General features: G+C 31.6%; 2 protein-coding genes across 2 annotated transcripts; both read left to right on the forward strand.

Annotated features, from left to right (window-relative positions):
- Positions 1 to 2528: 2528 nt before the first annotated feature.
- Positions 2529 to 6572, forward strand: LOC148616930 (uncharacterized). The gene is made up of 3 exons (XM_088584106.1): positions 2529 to 2686; positions 4790 to 4877; positions 5161 to 6572. Exons 2-3 carry the CDS (start codon positions 4811 to 4813, stop codon positions 5610 to 5612), a joined length of 519 nt encoding a protein of 172 aa, XP_088440232.1. The 5' UTR covers positions 2529 to 2686; positions 4790 to 4810; the 3' UTR covers positions 5613 to 6572.
- A 3266-nt stretch (positions 6573 to 9838) lies between these two features.
- Positions 9839 to 13112, forward strand: LOC148616931 (uncharacterized). The gene is made up of 3 exons (XM_088584107.1): positions 9839 to 9996; positions 12101 to 12188; positions 12472 to 13112. The coding sequence occupies exons 2-3, from the start codon at positions 12122 to 12124 to the stop codon at positions 12921 to 12923; spliced, it is 519 nt and encodes a 172-aa protein (XP_088440233.1). The 5' UTR covers positions 9839 to 9996; positions 12101 to 12121; the 3' UTR covers positions 12924 to 13112.
- Positions 13113 to 19693: the final 6581 nt, after the last annotated feature.

Genomic DNA, 19693 nt, shown 5'->3' on the forward strand with positions numbered 1-19693 from the left:
TTATCCCCCTTCATTTTGAATTTCACAGCACATTCTATATGATTTCTTTAGCTTCTGCAAACATGGGTTATATGAAAAGCCACATGTTACTTTGTGTTTACTATGACATTATAAACAAAATATCAAACATGAAAAAGTGTAGGCTTTCCAACCATGAATCACATTTTGCATGAATCTTAGCTGGAATGGTACTTAACAATGTAGATTTATCAATAAAAAAAACATTCCTCCAACTGTTGCTGAAAAAAAATATATACATGTGGAGTGCTACTTAAAATGCTGTAACCAGTCCAAAAAATTATTTCATTTATTTCTGAAAATTATTGTAGAAAGATGAAATCGTGATAGGTACAATTGTAAGACACAAATTAGAGGCAATTGACCCAATCAATAATATATTGCAGATTTGTGGTCCTTTTCACAAAAAATCGTAAGAGTGAAGTTAGTCGTAAGTTATGACGCCATAGTAAATAAAAGTATCGTCATAACTTACAACTAATTTTATTCATACGATATTTTTTTTGAAAAGGGCCACTGATATAAGTAGTTAAACGATTAGAAAATTCATCCACTTATAATTGTGAAGTAGTTCTAGTACGTCTTGTGGTAAATTTAATGACTTTACAAAATCTTGTTCACCCTTTTGCAATACATATCACATTAAAATAATGTTTTTTTCAAGAAAACGTAATCCGAACGTAACAAAAGTACACCCATAAAAACAAAATAATGTCGGTCAAAACGAAAAACAAAACCATTTACAGCACTAGTACACGATCCGGACTGGATCAATATTTGAAACACACATTAATTTTTTCACAGCACTATGAGATTTTGTGTTCTGTACAATAAGCAACAACTGATAGTATCAAGTCCCCAACCGGACACATTTTCTGCCTCAGGTCTAACACGCTTTGTGTGGATACAATATTGATGCCATAATAATACAATTGAAGTGGGACAAAACAATAAATGTAAATGGCTGATTGCCGGTCTATAGCTAAGACCTAGTTAAAAGTATCCGATGCATTTCACGTCTGACAAATTGACCAGACTTTGTTCTGTACTTGGACGAATCAACGACTTCTTGCAGTTGATATGAGCACACTATTGAGAAACCACCGCACATGTAACAACTCAAATGTATAACTTATAAAATCCCTATGATCTTTTGGTCGCAAAATGTATCTTTTGATATGTTGAAATTTCATTTTATAATTATTAATGATAGAAATAACTATATCTTTTAGCTTTCTTTATTCTCCCAACCTACTTGAATATCAGTAACCGATCCAACCAATCACTAAATAGTCAAACGTGTCCATTGGAGAATGTTCGTGTTGAGTAGGGATTCACAAAATGAAATTGTACATAACACGTTGTAAGCGTAAATGTATCGCAAAACACTTTGTTAGCGGATATATCTTAATAATAAATAGAATAATAATTCTGACGGAATGTATTTTAGATGAAATAATTTGAGTTTAACATGAACCAAAATCACTGTTTCAAAATTTAAAAGCACTACTAAAAATGAACTGGATGACAAAACGTTTCATCCATTAAAATGATATTTTGGCTCTTACATGTATTAGTTTTAATTTTCCTATTGACTTTGATTGTTAATATAAATAACGTTTGTAAAGATTGAATTTTTTCAGGGTACACTATATTTGTCTTTACCTTAAAAAAATCTAGCACTCAACAATTTATAGCAAGCATGTTCTTTAGAGTATCTAAAATATACAAAATAAAGATTACACCACCCTATGGTTGAACATCTCAACAGATATCCAGTTCGTTAGACAAAACAATGAGTAATTACTTTTACAATCTGAAATTTAAAATTGTCAAATTTTATACCATATAATTAATATATTTTTGCGGGAGTTCTAGTTATATTCAATATAGCTAGATCTTAGTTAACGGTTCTGGATAAAACTGTTCCCTTTTGATTTATTTTTCTTAGGCAGGAAAAGATCCTGACCTATTTTGTGGTTGTCATCTTTTTTTGCGATCTGATCCTTTACGGATCTTAATAAAGGGTTTTTTTTAAAACAAGTATTTTAAAATCGAATAAGTGTTGGTTATTATAAGTGTAAAATAATATAACATGTTTAGGGTAATGAGGGAAATTTGGGATGCTAATATACAGTTTTTCTATTGACCTCAGTTTGTAACATGAATCATTTATGATACAATGTAAATTTTGTTTTGTGCGGTACACTGTTTCAATACTTATCAATTTGACCAGGACAGGATGTTATAGTCAACACAGACTTTGTGGGCATCCTTCCTGATTACGTAAATCAAAACTGCAAATTAAGCATTAATAAAGGTCAAAATCAAAATTGGGTAGGACTTGGGGGCACAATTTCTACAAATATATATATATTTATATATGTGTTTGTGCGTGTTTTTCGGTCACTGATCGCTGAGCCATAATTCTTGTGTTCTTGTATTTTATATACATTGTGATTTGCCAAATGTATCGGTAAAACAGCTATAACATGACTATGAATTATATTTATGAAATCCTTTAAGTAGCCCAAATATCCAAGACTGGCCACATAATCACGTGTGTTAAAAAATCTTGTTGTGCGTGGGACGGTGGCGCATACATAAACACTCCTCTTTGCGCACTGCAGGTATCCTGGTCATCTGTTTCTCGATTTGGCTGATTAAGGTAAAGATTCGTTTTATAGATAAATTTTGATTAATATATTTAGAACATAGTTGGGACGCAAGTAAATACATTTAGAACGTAACTTATCTAGCTACTTCACGATATAAAAAGCGTAATATGTATTAAAATAAAGGTTCTAAAATGACACTATATTAAAAGCATTTTTCTAAATTGTTATTAGTCTATATATGATATAGGTAAACCTTACATTTGCAATATTCTGAGTATATTTTCTTAAATATGTGCATCCTTGTGTCAAAAGAGTGATTATGGTTAACCAAACGTACATTTGTCTTTATTTGAAAAAAAAGGTTCTTCAGTTACGTAGAGATCAACAAAGGTCAATTAGCTTTAGATCTTGAAATGTGCAATACCATAGTATTATGTAACGGTTTTCCATACTGGCTTATTTAGGCTAGAAACCATTAATTCCACTTCCCATAGACTTCAATGCTAATTTCACTATATTCAATGGCTTCTCTGGAATTTACCTTTACTTTAACCTGTAGAGGACTATATATCAGCATGATTCTACATATGTCAGCTCACAATCCTCCCAAAATACACCTATAAAATGTACAAAAGAGTTTTTCCTTTCAGAAACAGTTTGAATTGTTTAAATAAAAGGAAGAAGATTTTTTTCACAGCACTATGAGGAACAGGGGGTAATTTCTGCGTAGGACTATTTTTACGTTCCAAATGCCCATTGGTTGAATTGGTGGTCTGTAACCTAAAATTGGTCCGAGGCTAGCTATTTTGGACTTAGGCGTAGCCGAAGTCCAATATTGCTAGCCGATGACCATTAACTCTGCCAATATGGAAAACCTTACGCAATTATACCTTTATTAACTAATTAGTCCAATACGTCGTATTGGGCCAGACCAATATGGATTTTAACGACGCCAATATGATGTATTAGACGGGTAAAAGCCATATTTTACGGCTAAATCCCGTATCGGCGCACTTAGGTATTTTGTATTGTATTCGACGTTTCGATCCATATTTAGGTTAATATTCGAACATTAGTCAATAAAAATAAATATAACATATATGTGAATCCATAATATCTAAAACCAAATTATATACAATAAAACCTGTTTAAAAAGAACATTTTTGGAATATAAAAATGGGTCGTTTTAAACAAGTGTGAGGTAAATAAATTTGACGTAAAGGGATTTAAAAAGTGTCTGGTTTATTCGTTGTTCATTTACATTGTACGTATCTTTCTGTGTAGGAATCAGGTAGTGGGTGGCACATCACGTTTCTCAATTTGGTCTTTTTTGCCTCAAATATATTCAATAACTCTAGAAAACAACTGAACAGCTATTCAAATTTATGCTGCTGAAGCATCTGTGACGTAGACGTAGACGGTTTTTTTCCATAGTGCATTTCATTTTAAATTGAACTATCGATATCTTAAAAAGGCAAATTTTACAAACAGTTTGATACTTATTTCTGGATGTTATCGGGTATAAATACCTGGTTTATGCAATAAAATATCTGTGTTTTTTCCTTCGTATACAACACCTTCTAGACATTTTGCCCGATTCTTAGACGGAGAAGTACTTAAGTCCGATTTCACTGTATTGGACGTGTTTTTGTGTTTGATGAAATACTTCGTGCCTTCTGTAACTGATGTTATATTAATGAATTGTGAAAATCATTTATTTGTCTAGTATAGAACTGCAAACATATTTAGTAAGTTCGAGGAAATGTGTTTGTTACAGTCATAAAATTACTGTGAGTGGTTATATCAGTATACAATAAATGTATGTTTGTCCAGATTCAATGTGTATGTTCTTTTAGCACTTTATATATTAAAAAATGTAATTTATATGGTACTGCATTATTATTATGTTGACGTATTTGAATCATCCCACTCATGACGTTTCGGTATTTTTTCAACTCTGCTTCAAGCTTTGTTTGAAGTCAAACTAAATGGGGAATAACTGATATCGATTAAATAATTACAAATATATTCTTCACCTGGATCGGATAACTGTCGATAATTTTTGCATTTGTTATTTCATCTTATTTTATATATTCTGTTTGAAAACGATACTAAATATGCAATTTTAATTATTGCTGGTTTTTATGTTTAAGCTAAGCACAGAAGACGCAAACATGTTTCAGAGAATAGCTAGTGTACTGTGTTTGGTTGCATTTACTACTGAAGCAAGATACATGAACTGTAAGTTATATCTGTTGGAGACCAGCCTTACCTTATTTATATCAAACAGTGAAATGAAATATTTTTTTTTACATTTATATACGATATCAACAAAGTTTACCTTAAACACAATCACACTTATGTATAAGTATTTTATGCAAATGCGTATTTTTACCATTACATCTATATAGATCACAGCACAAAAATACAAATAAAAATGGATCACATTGTTTTTTTTGCAATTTTACACTGCTGCAAATGTGTACATGTACGATGTTATGACTATTGTTTAAAATGTTTACAGTTAACTCAAGGGGAAAGGGCTTATTGCAAAAGGTTCTACAATCATGGGAACAAGACCTAAATGACGTAATAGTGACAAATAGGTGTGGAATCAAAGGAAAGTGGTACGCTAAGCATGTAGCTACAATTGATCTGGAATGCCAACCAGATACATCTCCAGCCGGTGTCGGAACAATAATAGGTACTTGGAGCAATGCCCCCGACAATCACTATCCTTTGAAAGGAAGGTATACTCAAGTTGGGACTGATTTCTACCTAGGCTTTACAATTGCCTTTAACAACGACCATCTTCACAACTTAGAGTCCGTGTCCAGCCTTACTGGAATGTACTATGACCCTTACAAATCTATCACTACTTTTTGGATTATGACAAACAAAACTGAGCCTCAGGACAACTGGCAAAACAGTAAGATTGGGAAGGCAGTGTTTCAGCGAGTTGGTGATAATAACTGAACTTCTACGTAAACGGAGTGTACTTTCTTGTATCAAGCATACTGTAAAAATGTTCAAAAAGCTTTATCACATATATCTTAATACTACTATTGAACAATGCGTTTATTTTACTTTTCTCTGTCAGTTAATGTTTAATTTTGTTTTGTATATCATACCTCTAGATTGTTTATAAAATATCTTTTTTGTCAACTTTGTTTTTCTTTTATTATATACAAATGGTTTTGTTTGTAAGTTTGTGTTTGTAGTCATTTTTAATAGAAGTTTGTTGCATTACAAACAAAATAAAACAATGCACCTTTAACTCCTAACCTGGTAATAAATCATATGAAAAATACAAAGGTAAAACTCGATGACTCAATTACAACGTTTTGGATCATGACAAACAAAACTGCACCCCAAGATATCTGGCAAAGCTTTAGGATAGGGAAAGCGGTTTTCAACCGAGTTGATGAGGACAAATAGGCATTGCTGAATGTTAAAGTAACATAATGATCAGAACCTATATTTTATTTGAAAATAAACAAACAATGTGTGATGAAATGTAAAAAACTTTTTATGGTTTATGGTAACTTATTAAGTTGTAGAACACAAGAAGACCTAAAACTGAAAGACAATCTCACATCCTAGCACATAAATTCAAAAATAAACAGTCACCTAATGAAGCATAAATTACTACCATAGAACAAAAAGACAAATATGTCGCCTTTCAAATATTTTTTTAAACTTCAAGATGGTAAATTTGAGTAATTATGTCTGTATGAACCTACACGTATTCCTCATTTCGACATAGTTAAATCCCAAAATATTGGCTTACGAAAACTCACAAAATTAATGAAAGAATACTAACATTATATGCATATATGTATATCAATATAATCTAAACGTGTTTTACTTGAATTATTCACGTATGTTGTATAACGCAATGGGCTTGTGGATAATAAAAAAGTTATTTAATTACAAGTAGCAAACATTGTTTTATAAAGGTATTGCATTACGTTTTTGGTACACATTTGTAAACATATTTAAAAATTATCTTTTAACATATTAAGAATGCACGATTTGTTATTATTGGGCGGCTGTGAAGGAGGATAGGCAAATGGGAACTGCGAACCGAGGTAATGGCAATGGAGAATTGGAAAAGTGGAAATTTCGTCCCATAACACATCTAAAAGTAAAAATATGAACATGTTCAAAGCAGATCTAGATAAAATTGATCTTTTTTGTTGATTGAGAGAGTCTTCTTGGACTTAAGGCAAATTGATTTTCGCGAGCACTAGTGTACTAAAACGTACGAAAATGGGAAGAAAATATTCTGTATGAACGATACTTTTGATTTTCCTTTATATAATGAATAGATAACACAGAATAATATGTCATCTATAACAAAGTGGAGTGGCTTTCACTTTCGGACATTTTGATGGAGTGATTGATGATTCAATATTCATTTGCACTGTCTGTCATTTAAAACGTTTAAGTCAATCACATTTTAAGTAGCCGTATTTTTAAGAATCGTGCAAACTTTTTAAAATGTGATACACCTAAAAATGCTACATATTTTTGCTTATTTTTGTTGTTAAGTTGCCTTATATGTCTTTATGATGAAATGTATAATTCTTTATATCAATCTGTCTGCACTAAGGAGACAATCCTTGTGGAAAATCCAATTGTATCTATTGTATTTTAGCGTAATTTACAGAATTATCCCCCTTCATTTTGAATTTCACAGCACATTCTATATGATTTCTTTAGCTTCTGCAAACATGGGTTATATGAAAAGCCACATGTTACTTTGTGTTTACTATGACATTATAAACAAAATATCAAACATGAAAAAGTGTAGGCTTTCCAACCATGAATCACATTTTGCATGAATCTTAGCTGGAATGGTACTTAACAATGTAGATTTATCAATAAAAAAAACATTCCTCCAACTGTTGCTGAAAAAAAATATATACATGTGGAGTGCTACTTAAAATGCTGTAACCAGTCCAAAAAATTATTTCATTTATTTCTGAAAATTATTGTAGAAAGATGAAATCGTGATAGGTACAATTGTAAGACACAAATTAGAGGCAATTGACCCAATCAATAATATATTGCAGATTTGTGGTCCTTTTCACAAAAAATCGTAAGAGTGAAGTTAGTCGTAAGTTATGACGCCATAGTAAATAAAAGTATCGTCATAACTTACAACTAATTTTATTCATACGATATTTTTTTTGAAAAGGGCCACTGATATAAGTAGTTAAACGATTAGAAAATTCATCCACTTATAATTGTGAAGTAGTTCTAGTACGTCTTGTGGTAAATTTAATGACTTTACAAAATCTTGTTCACCCTTTTGCAATACATATCACATTAAAATAATGTTTTTTTCAAGAAAACGTAATCCGAACGTAACAAAAGTACACCCATAAAAACAAAATAATGTCGGTCAAAACGAAAAACAAAACCATTTACAGCACTAGTACACGATCCGGACCGGATCAATATTTGAAACACACATTAATTTTTTCACAGCACTATGAGATTTTGTGTTCTGTACAATAAGCAACAACTGATAGTATCAAGTCCCCAACCGGACACATTTTCTGCCTCAGATCTAACACGCTTTGTGTGGATACAATATTGATGCCATAATAATACAATTGAAGTGGGACAAAACAATAAATGTAAATGGCTGATTGCCGGTCTATAGCTAAGACCTAGTTAAAAGTATCCGATGCATTTCACGTCTGACAAATTGACCAGACTTTGTTCTGTACTTGGACGAATCAACGACTTCTTGCAGTTGATATGAGCACACTATTGAGAAACCACCGCACATGTAACAACTCAAATGTATAACTTATAAAATCCCTATGATCTTTTGGTCGCAAAATGTATCTTTTGATATGTTGAAATTTCATTTTATAATTATTAATGATAGAAATAACTATATCTTTTAGCTTTCTTTATTCTCCCAACCTACTTGAATATCAGTAACCGATCCAACCAATCACTAAATAGTCAAACGTGTCCATTGGAGAATGTTCGTGTTGAGTAGGGATTCACAAAATGAAATTGTACATAACACGTTGTAAGCGTAAATGTATCGCAAAACACTTTGTTAGCGGATATATCTTAATAATAAATAGAATAATAATTCTGACGGAATGTATTTTAGATGAAATAATTTGAGTTTAACATGAACCAAAATCACTGTTTCAAAATTCAAAAGCACTACTAAAAATGAACTGGATGACAAAACGTTTCATCCATTAAAATGATATTTTGGCTCTTACATGTATTAGTTTTAATTTTCCTATTGACTTTGATTGTTAATATAAATAACGTTTGTAAAGATTGAATTTTTTCAGGGTACACTATATTTGTCTTTACCTTAAAAAAATCTAGCACTCAACAATTTATAGCAAGCATGTTCTTTAGAGTATCTAAAATATACAAAATAAAGATTACACCACCCTATGGTTGAACATCTCAACAGATATCCAGTTCGTTAGACAAAACAATGAGTAATTACTTTTACAATCTGAAATTTAAAATTGTCAAATTTTATACCATATAATTAATATATTTTTGCGGGAGTTCTAGTTATATTCAATATAGCTAGATCTTAGTTAACGGTTCTGGATAAAACTGTTCCCTTTTGATTTATTTTTCTTAGGCAGGAAAAGATCCTGACCTATTTTGTGGTTGTCATCTTTTTTTGCGATCTGATCCTTTACGGATCTTAATAAAGGGTTTTTTTTAAAACAAGTATTTTAAAATCGAATAAGTGTTGGTTATTATAAGTGTAAAATAATATAACATGTTTAGGGTAATGAGGGAAATTTGGGATGCTAATATACAGTTTTTCTATTGACCTCAGTTTGTAACATGAATCATTTATGATACAATGTAAATTTTGTTTTGTGCGGTACACTGTTTCAATACTTATCAATTTGACCAGGACAGGATGTTATAGTCAACACAGACTTTGTGGGCATCCTTCCTGACTACGTAAATCAAAACTGCAAATTAAGCATTAATAAAGGTCAAAATCAAAATTGGGTAGGACTTGGGGGCACAATTTCTACAAATATATATATATTTATATATGTGTTTGTGCGTGTTTTTCGGTCACTGATCGCTGAGCCATAATTCTTGTGTTCTTGTATTTTATATACATTGTGATTTGCCAAATGTATCGGTAAAACAGCTATAACATGACTATGAATTATATTTATGAAATCCTTTAAGTAGCCCAAATATCCAAGACTGGCCACATAATCACGTGTGTTAAAAAATCTTGTTGTGCGTGGGACGGTGGCGCATACATAAACACTCCTCTTTGCGCACTGCAGGTATCCTGGTCATCTGTTTCTCGATTTGGCTGATTAAGGTAAGGATTCGTTTTATAGATAAATTTTGATTAATATATTTAGAACATAGTTGGGACGCAAGTAAATACATTTAGAACGTAACTTATCTAGCTACTTCACGATATAAAAAGCGTAATATGTATTAAAATAAAGGTTCTAAAATGACACTATATTAAAAGCATTTTTCTAAATTGTTATTAGTCTATATATGATATAGGTAAACCTTACATTTGCAATATTCTGAGTATATTTTCTTAAATATGTGCATCCTTGTGTCAAAAGAGTGATTATGGTTAACCAAACGTACATTTGTCTTTATTTGAAAAAAAAGGTTCTTCAGTTACGTAGAGATCAACAAAGGTCAATTAGCTTTAGATCTTGAAATGCGCAATACCATAGTATTATGTAACGGTTTTCCATACTGGCTTATTTAGGCTAGAAACCATTAATTCCACTTCCCATAGACTTCAATGCTAATTTCACTATATTCAATGGCTTCTCTGGAATTTACCTTTACTTTAACCTGTAGAGGACTATATATCAGCATGATTCTACATATGTCAGCTCACAATCCTCCCAAAATACACCTATAAAATGTACAAAAGAGTTTTTCCTTTCAGAAACAGTTTGAATTGTTTAAATAAAAGGAAGAAGATTTTTTTCACAGCACTATGAGGAACAGGGGGTAATTTCTGCGTAGGACTATTTTTACGTTCCAAATGCCCATTGGTTGAATTGGTGGTCTGTAACCTAAAATTGGTCCGAGGCTAGCTATTTTGGACTTAGACGTAGCCGAAGTCCAATATTGCTAGCCGATGACCATTAACTCTGCCAATATGGAAAACCTTACGCAATTATACCTTTATTAACTAATTAGTCCAATACGTCGTATTGGGCCAGACCAATATGGATTTTAACGACGCCAATATGATGTATTAGACGGGTAAAAGCCATATTTTACGGCTAAATCCCGTATCGGCGCACTTAGGTATTTTGTATTGTATTCGACGTTTTGATCCATATTTAGGTTAATATTCGAACATTAGTCAATAAAAATAAATATAACATAAATTTGAATCCATAATATCTAAAACCAAATTATATACAATAAAACCTGTTTAAAAAGAACATTTTTGGAATATAAAAATGGGTCGTTTTAAACAAGTGTGAGGTTAAATAAATTTGACGTAAAGGGATTTAAAAAGTGTCTGGTTTATTCGTTGTTCATTTACATTGTACGTATCTTTCTGTGTAGGAATCAGGTAGTGGGTGGCACATCACGTTTCTCAATTTGGTCTTTTTTGCCTCAAATATATTCAATAACTCTAGAAAACAACTGAACAGCTATTCAAATTTATCCTGCTGAAGCATCTGTGACGTAGACGTAGGCGGTTTTTTTCCATAGTGCATTTCATTTTAAATTGAACTATCAATATCTTAAAAAGGCAAATTTTACAAACAGTTTGATACTTATTTCTGGATGTTATCGGGTATAAATACCTGGTTTATGCAATAAAATATCTGTGTTTTTTCCTTCGTATACAACACCTTCTAGACATTTTGCCCGATTCTTAGACGGAGAAGTACTTAAGTCCGATTTCACTGTATTGGACGTGTTTTTGTGTTTGATGAAATACTTCGTGCCTTCTGTAACTGATGTTATATTAATGAATTGTGAAAATCATTTATTTGTCTAGTATAGAACTGCAAACATATTTAGTAAGTTCGAGGAAATGTGTTTGTTACAGTCATAAAATTACTGTGAGTGGTTCTATCAGTATACAATAAATGTATGTTTGTCCAGATTCAATGTGTATGTTCTTTTAGCACTTTATATATTAAAAAATGTAATTTATATGGTACTGCATTATTATTATGTTGACGTATTTGAATCATCCCACTCATGACGTTTCGGTATTTTTTCAACTCTGCTTCAAGCTTTGTTTGAAGTCAAACTAAATGGGGAATAACTGATATCGATTAAATAATTACAAATATATTCTTCACCTGGATCGGATAACTGTCGATAATTTTTGCATTTGTTATTTCATCTTATTTTATATATTCTGTTTGAAAACGATACTAAATATGCAATTTTAATTATTGCTGGTTTTTATGTTTAAGCTAAGCACAGAAGACGCAAACATGTTTCAGAGAATAGCTAGTGTACTGTGTTTGGTTGCATTTACTACTGAAGCAAGATACATGAACTGTAAGTTATATCTGTTGGAGACCAGCCTTACCTTATTTATATCAAACAGTGAAATGAAATATTTTTTTTTACATTTATATACGATATCAACAAAGTTTACCTTAAACACAATCACACTTATGTATAAGTATTTTATGCAAATGCGTATTTTTACCATTACATCTATATAGATCACAGCACAAAAATACAAATAAAAATGGATCACATTGTTTTTTTTGCAATTTTACACTGCTGCAAATGTGTACATGTACGATGTTATGACTATTGTTTAAAATGTTTACAGTTAACTCAAGGGGAAAGGGCTTATTGCAAAAGGTTCTACAATCATGGGAACAAGACCTAAATGACGTAATAGTGACAAATAGGTGTGGAATCAAAGGAAAGTGGTACGCTAAGCATGTAGCTACAATTGATCTGGAATGCCAACCAGATACATCTCCAGCCGGTGTCGGAACAATAATAGGTACTTGGAGCAATGCCCCCGACAATCACTATCCTTTGAAAGGAAGGTATACTCAAGTTGGGACTGATTTCTACCTAGGCTTTACAATTGCCTTTAACAACGACCATCTTCACAACTTAGAGTCCGTGTCCAGCCTTACTGGAATGTACTATGACCCTTACAAATCTATCACTACTTTTTGGATTATGACAAACAAAACTGAGCCTCAGGACAACTGGCAAAACAGTAAGATTGGGAAGGCAGTGTTTCAGCGAGTTGGTGATAATAACTGAACTTCTACGTAAACGGAGTGTACTTTCTTGTATCAAGCATACTGTAAAAATGTTCAAAAAGCTTTATCACATATATCTTAATACTACTATTGAACAATGCGTTTATTTTACTTTTCTCTGTCAGTTAATGTTTAATTTTGTTTTGTATATCATACCTCTAGATTGTTTATAAAATATCTTTTTTGTCAACTTTGTTTTTCTTTTATTATATACAAATGGTTTTGTTTGTAAGTTTGTGTTTGTAGTCATTTTTAATAGAAGTTTGTTGCATTACAAACAAAATAAAACAATGCACCTTTAACTCCTAACCTGGTAATAAATCATATGAAAAATACAAAGGTAAAACAATTGTTTTCTAGAAGATAATTTCATTTAATTTCATTTTTATAGCTCAATTAATAACATGAATAAACTCCAAAGGAACGCTAGCATATACGGTACCTTTTGAAGTAAAATTTATTGTACCGAATGCTTCCGAAAAGTTTCTGCCTGTAAAATAAAATGACTTCTTGTTTCATCTGGAGGTACACAAGGCAATGTCTAGCCTTTTTCGTGATTGTTCAAACTTTTTAATTTCCCTTCAACGGTCCGTCCGTAGTTGTTTTTCGGGAATCCTACTTTCTGTTTCTTTCTAGAGTCAAAAAATTAATACGTGATGTTACCCAGTCAATCGGCTACCATGTTTCTTGCGTATGGTGCGCATGTAAATCTATCGACATGTTTATTTGAAAGTTAAGCGGGCCAGAATGTCCTCATGATATGGTTAGACGTTTGTTATGAAACCTTGAGAGTTTGCTGAAGTCTATTGCAGTTTTTTTACGGCATTTTTGTGTTTGTTTGTTTGTTTATATATATATATATATATATATATATATATATATATATATATATATATATATATTACGCATACTTTGTAAGAAAGTAAATTTTAAGAGGTTGTTGATCAGAAAATACATTTGGCTGTCGAGTACACCTAGTCGTCTTTAGCGGAAAGAAAAATCACTTATTAGGAGACACCAGGAAATTATTGGTAATGCCATGCATGTTCATCGCGGTACGGAATTTGTTTTCTTCTGACTTTGATGTTTTGAACAAGTAAATTTCATATTCGATCATACATTCTAAACAATGACAGAATGCGAATGATGAAATTATTAAACCGCAATATGTCAAACCTTACATGGGAAAACATTCTGTACAACGGGATACGATGTCGATAGAGTGACAAAGCATTTTTTGTCCATGCTTCCAGTTTTTAGTGGAGTCCGAGTTGCTCTTTTGCTTTTGTTATTTTGTATGTATGATTTTAGTTACTTCATATTCTTTGTCGTGTATGTATGTTTTCCATGACTGGTCGTTGTCCCTGGATTACATTCTTTTGATTACCACTATAAACCTGCTTCCCTGATTATTCTTTCTTGAAAAATAGATAAACAATAACCAGTTATGTCCAAAATTTCGCCAGAACCTACTTTTATGCTGGCAATGAATCATAACATGATGAGTAAAAAAATAAAAATATTTGATTTAGTCGAGTTTGCTGATGCCAAACACAGTCCTGTTTTGGTGAAGTCTATAAAATCTAAGAGTTGGTTAGCCATCCATATAAGTAGTAGTGGTTGTGAAGCCTACATGTATGCATATACTAAATTAGAGGTTCTAAAGAGGCGGAATCGCTAACCTGGTTTAATTATTGCTTCACTTTCAGAAGTGACGCATTTAGTTTGATATTATATACATATATAGAAAAAAATATGACATACTTGCGAAGCTTCGACTCGAAAACATTAATTTATAGCATTGCATTATATTGGTCAATTATGAAAAAGGATTAAAATATATTCATTTTGTTCATTTTAAGGGTCAAATTTAATAGAATTAATATCCTTGAGCAAACGACTTTAATATTTATATACTTTTATATGGTGTGCAATTACATTAGTCAGGTAGCTTAGAAAAATATTTCGTTTTTAAAAATGATCATGTACTGCTTGAAATGCGTTCATGTTAAAAATTGTTTATAGTGCAAAATTTAATTTCAAATTGTATGACGAATGATCTATAAATAGAAATACACACACTTTTGTCTGACTGTGTGTTGGCCTATATATAAAGCAAGTGTTTGAAATGCCCATTATTTCAGCCAAAAGCAGTATTTATTATTTTAATAGAATTGTTGACCTTTTGTATGTCGTTTAAAACAGTTTTTAAAACAATTTATCAATATACAAATATTCGCGTACCACGTAAATATATAAAATAGCTAAGCACTTCATAGCTTTAGAGAGCTAATACTTGTATACAATCTATTTTTGTAAAAGCGGCCATTTATTTTTGAAAGTAATAACAATATAAATAGCAAATAAAACCGTCAAAAAAAATTTTCAGTTTCAACACGGGTAACCATACCATCACATGTGACCACAAAAAGATCTCATCATTCTGAACACTCAAACTCAGTCAGAAATTGGCTAAACCTAATGTTTTAGAGAAATAAGCGAAAAACTCATGTTTGGCCCTTATGTTCTATATCCAGTAATTGCAGCCATGCTTTTCAACTGATTAAATCCATGACATAATGTCAAATTAGAATATCCTAAGAAATATTCAAATCAAGTTTTGTTCTAATATCTCGAGGAGTGTCAGAAAAGAAGATTTTTTAAGAAATGCTAGCAAATGTAGCAACATAAAATTAAAAATAAATCAATAAATCAATAACTTCATTTTTGGACCACCAATTGATCTCATTAGGCTAAATATTTTTACTCCGTCCGTGTCAGAATTTTACTCACCTGTCGGTTTTGGAAATATATGCAAAAAAAGCTTCTGTCTGAAACCTATGTGAACTAAGAAAAAAAAAACAAAAAGGGCAATAACTTCAACATAGAGTTTACATGATTCACAGGATGTACACGAAAATTTGACCACAAAACAATTTTTGAAATCTGAACAAAATCATTTTGTCCGAATTTAAGTAAAAGTATTTGGTAAATATATGTGAAAAACTGCTGTCCGACCATTATCTTATAATTTTAGTTATCGCAGCCATGTTTTTCCATGAATCCAAAATCACCAAATTAGTGTAAATGACTTTGGTTCTTATTTTTCCTGTAGAAAATTGATAAAGACAACGGAGTCAAGTGATTGCAATAGCTCACTATAACCTTGGTTCCCTTGATTACTCTTTAACCCTCCTTCGAGCAACCTGAGCTAACAAAAACCGTAATCTCCATGTTTAAAAATTCCTTTATTTACTTTTAAGGCCGAGACTGATGTTACAAACTGCTTCCTATAGTTAACGGTTGTTACTGTACGTGAAACTTTGGATGCACTCTTCAATAAAAAAGAATTTTCTCCCTCAAATTTTATCGTCTTGTCTGTTAAGAGTTATATATATAGAGAGAGAGAGCTAATGCAGTTTTCGAAAGTCAATATAAATCGATTCGGTCGCGTGCCAAACTAAGATGCTTGATATAAGTGCGTTACTATTGCTGAACTGTGAAGTCAATATATCGACATGGTTCATAACTTTCATGAAGCAGTGTTATTGGAAAGGAAAAAAGACTAATGTGAAAGCACTTATATTCATGGGTATCAATTTTCGTGATTTAGGGGAAAATACAAGTTCGTGGACTCCTGAATTCGTGGTTTTGATGATCCTGTCATACAATTTAAAATAAATATTCCTTTTCGTTGGGAATCAAATTTTGTGGTTTACCTTACCCATGAAATCCACGAAGATTGGTACAAACGAACAATAGTACAGTAATTGTTCTACATAAACAATGCACATAGATGTAGTTTGTTATCAGTTTTCCGAACTGTATCACAAGTTGCAAATGGGAAATCAAATGTCGTTTTTTTTCTGTAGTTATACTGTTTAATGACAACCTATATACCGTAGTTCGATAATATTTTTTTATGTATCGGCATTTAAAGGGAACCAAGGTTATAGCGGTAATCAAAAGAATGTAATCCAGGGACAAAGACCAGACATGGAAAACAGACATACACAACGAAGAACATAAAGTAACTAATAATTATCAATGTATTTGTTTCAACTATTTGTGTAGTTTGACCCATCAGTTGAGATTTTCGTGTGATGTATGGCTTCGCGATATGTGCCCGTTTTCTGAAAAGGGCAATTGAAAGGCAGTTTGTTTTGAAATTGAGCTAATCAATGTTTTGTTTTGTTTTTGTTTTGGTTGTTCTTTTTCTTCAACGATTGACATATATGCCACGGATATGTGCCCAACGTAAATATTTCAGAAACAAACCCGCACAAAATAAGGATAAAAACAATATTTGCTGAATTCCTAATCACGAAGGCAGACAATACATAGTACAAACTGGCAAAATAAACGATAAACCGTAAAATATCATGACAAACATGTTCCTGAATTGGTACAAGCAAGAATCAAGGTGAGTTACAATAGGTCTTATGACCCTTAGTGGCCAAAGCACTTCCGGTGTAAATTTGTGCTTGAGTAAACTTGGCTGAAACTATAGTCTACTTAGCAGAAGACTAAATGAGTGTTGTAGTGAAAATAAAGAATAACGTGTTCCGTTGTTACAAATTTATTCGAAGTAAGATCTTCATAGCAAAAGCATTCCTTGGAATGTATAGAGGCTTAAATGATGTTTAAAATATGTGACTGAAAAAATAATACTTTATTCTTTGAAATTTTCTGAGTAGGATAAAGTCTTGCGTCTCATAAATCTCTATACTAATTGGGATACACAGTGATGTCTGACTTCGTGAATAATTATATGATATCATTATACTTTTTCTTTTTACAAATGTGAATAGTCCTGATGAGTTGCGTGACAAAAAAAAACTATTGACTGGTCAGTAGTTTCCTTCCTATATGATCCGCACTGACACTATTTGACCATAAGCGTTATTTAATTCCAAGGAATATCCATTGCTGTTACCGGATTAGCAAAATGTTTAACACTTCATTCAGAATTCTCAACATTAATTGTTAGATGTATTCAATGTCGAGTCCAGATATTTCATATTTCAGTCAGAACACAAAAACATCATGGACGGTGCCCAGTCGGCAGGTCAATTTGCTTGTCTGTTGTAATTTCAGGAGGGAAAATGTGCCTATGTCTACTAGATATCTAATTTCCTGAAATCTAGTATGTTGTCTCTTTCAGTTTTTTGCCAACATTTGTGTCTTTTGTCACTTTTGGTATAATAAAACATTTACGTAATGTATATTAGGGGTTAAAACAAACCGTTCTATTCCTCTTATATCCAATTAATAAGTATAAAATATTGCCACTTGGCCACTGCCCCCACTGAATTTAAACTTCTGATAGGAGCATTTCATAATTTAGTCCAATAGTATATAATAACAATATAATAACAATATTATTTTTATATAATGAGCGATAGGTCATATATTTTATTTCCGTCTATGACTATTGTTTTTCTCATCATTACTATTTCAAAATGTTTCCAGAATGTTATATTGTATTTTAATTATTTATACATCACAACTGCCTCTGAGACACCTCTCCCCCATTAGTGTGCTTTCCACGATTGTAGGATGTTGTAAGTTTGATCCCAAACCTTGTCAAATCCAAAAGACTAAACAATACCTCTTACTGTTTCTCTGCAAAGTGATATATCGGAGATACATATAGGGTGTTAATTGGAGGACTTGGAGTTCGATTGGATGACATTTTAAACTGTCTCTGTTGTATCTGTTTGACATTCAGAATAAAACTCAGAGCGTCGGATTGGAACAAATCGGGGTATAATCGAACGGTTGATGCATTAAGTGTTTATCACAGGACGTAAAGTAAAACACAATGAACTAATCTTTGAATAATTTATTTACATCATACCCAATGAATCATTTAAAAGCTTACTATGTAATTCTGTCAGAAAAAAAATAGTGAAGTAGTTTAAACGTATTTTAATTATAAAAAGTCTTATCTTAAATTGCTTCCTTCGAATGACTCACGACTTGTAAATTTCAAACGATTATCTATGGAATGACCTTTAAACAGGAACATTATCAGCAATATTTGGTTTGTCTTGAATTTCTTCATCGTATACGCAAATAAATAACTAATGCAACCAAGGAGGATAAATTAATTAAGAATACCAATTTAAGTTCATTTCATTTTTACTCACCATATTCGTTTTTGTATTGACGTTTCTCAAAAATATTCTTCACCAAATCAACCGCAGTTTACAGTACATTAATATTTATGGCTATATTTAAACCCTTGTGTTGCCAAAATAAAGATCCAGTAAATGGACGTGATCGTTTTTTTTTTAATGATGCGTGTCGTATTCTAAGGTAACATTTTACAACTGAAGCAGTTTCGGTTTTATTTCACAGAAACATTTAGTAAGATAACGCTTTATTGTACAATTTCCTTACGTTTGTTTGTTCTTTGTTGTATGAAAGCGTTTGTTTGTTTGTTTGTTTGTTTGTTTGTTTTTTTTTTTGTTTTGTTTTTTGTTTAAGCTCTCATGTAACGAAGTGGAAAAACTGTATTTTATGTACTGAAATTCAGAGGGAAACTGTGATATTTAATTGTTCTATTCTTAGATTTTCCGACTTACTTGATACGTTAGAAAAGCAAATTCTAGATGTAATATTAAGACTTTTTTTAAAAAAAGCTAATACTTAAGAAAAACTCATTTGTTTTGCAAACGTGTGATTAACAACAAGAATTAATAATTAATGCTACTTATAGCAGTAAGGAATGTAAACGTGACCAGAAATCATCATCAAATATCAAAA

The sequence above is a fragment of the Perna viridis genome, chromosome 5 (assembly GCF_037379345.1).
Source record: "Perna viridis isolate PV_CMFRI_1.1 ecotype Kerala chromosome 5, ASM3737934v1, whole genome shotgun sequence".
Classification (NCBI taxonomy): domain Eukaryota; kingdom Metazoa; phylum Mollusca; class Bivalvia; order Mytilida; family Mytilidae; genus Perna; species Perna viridis.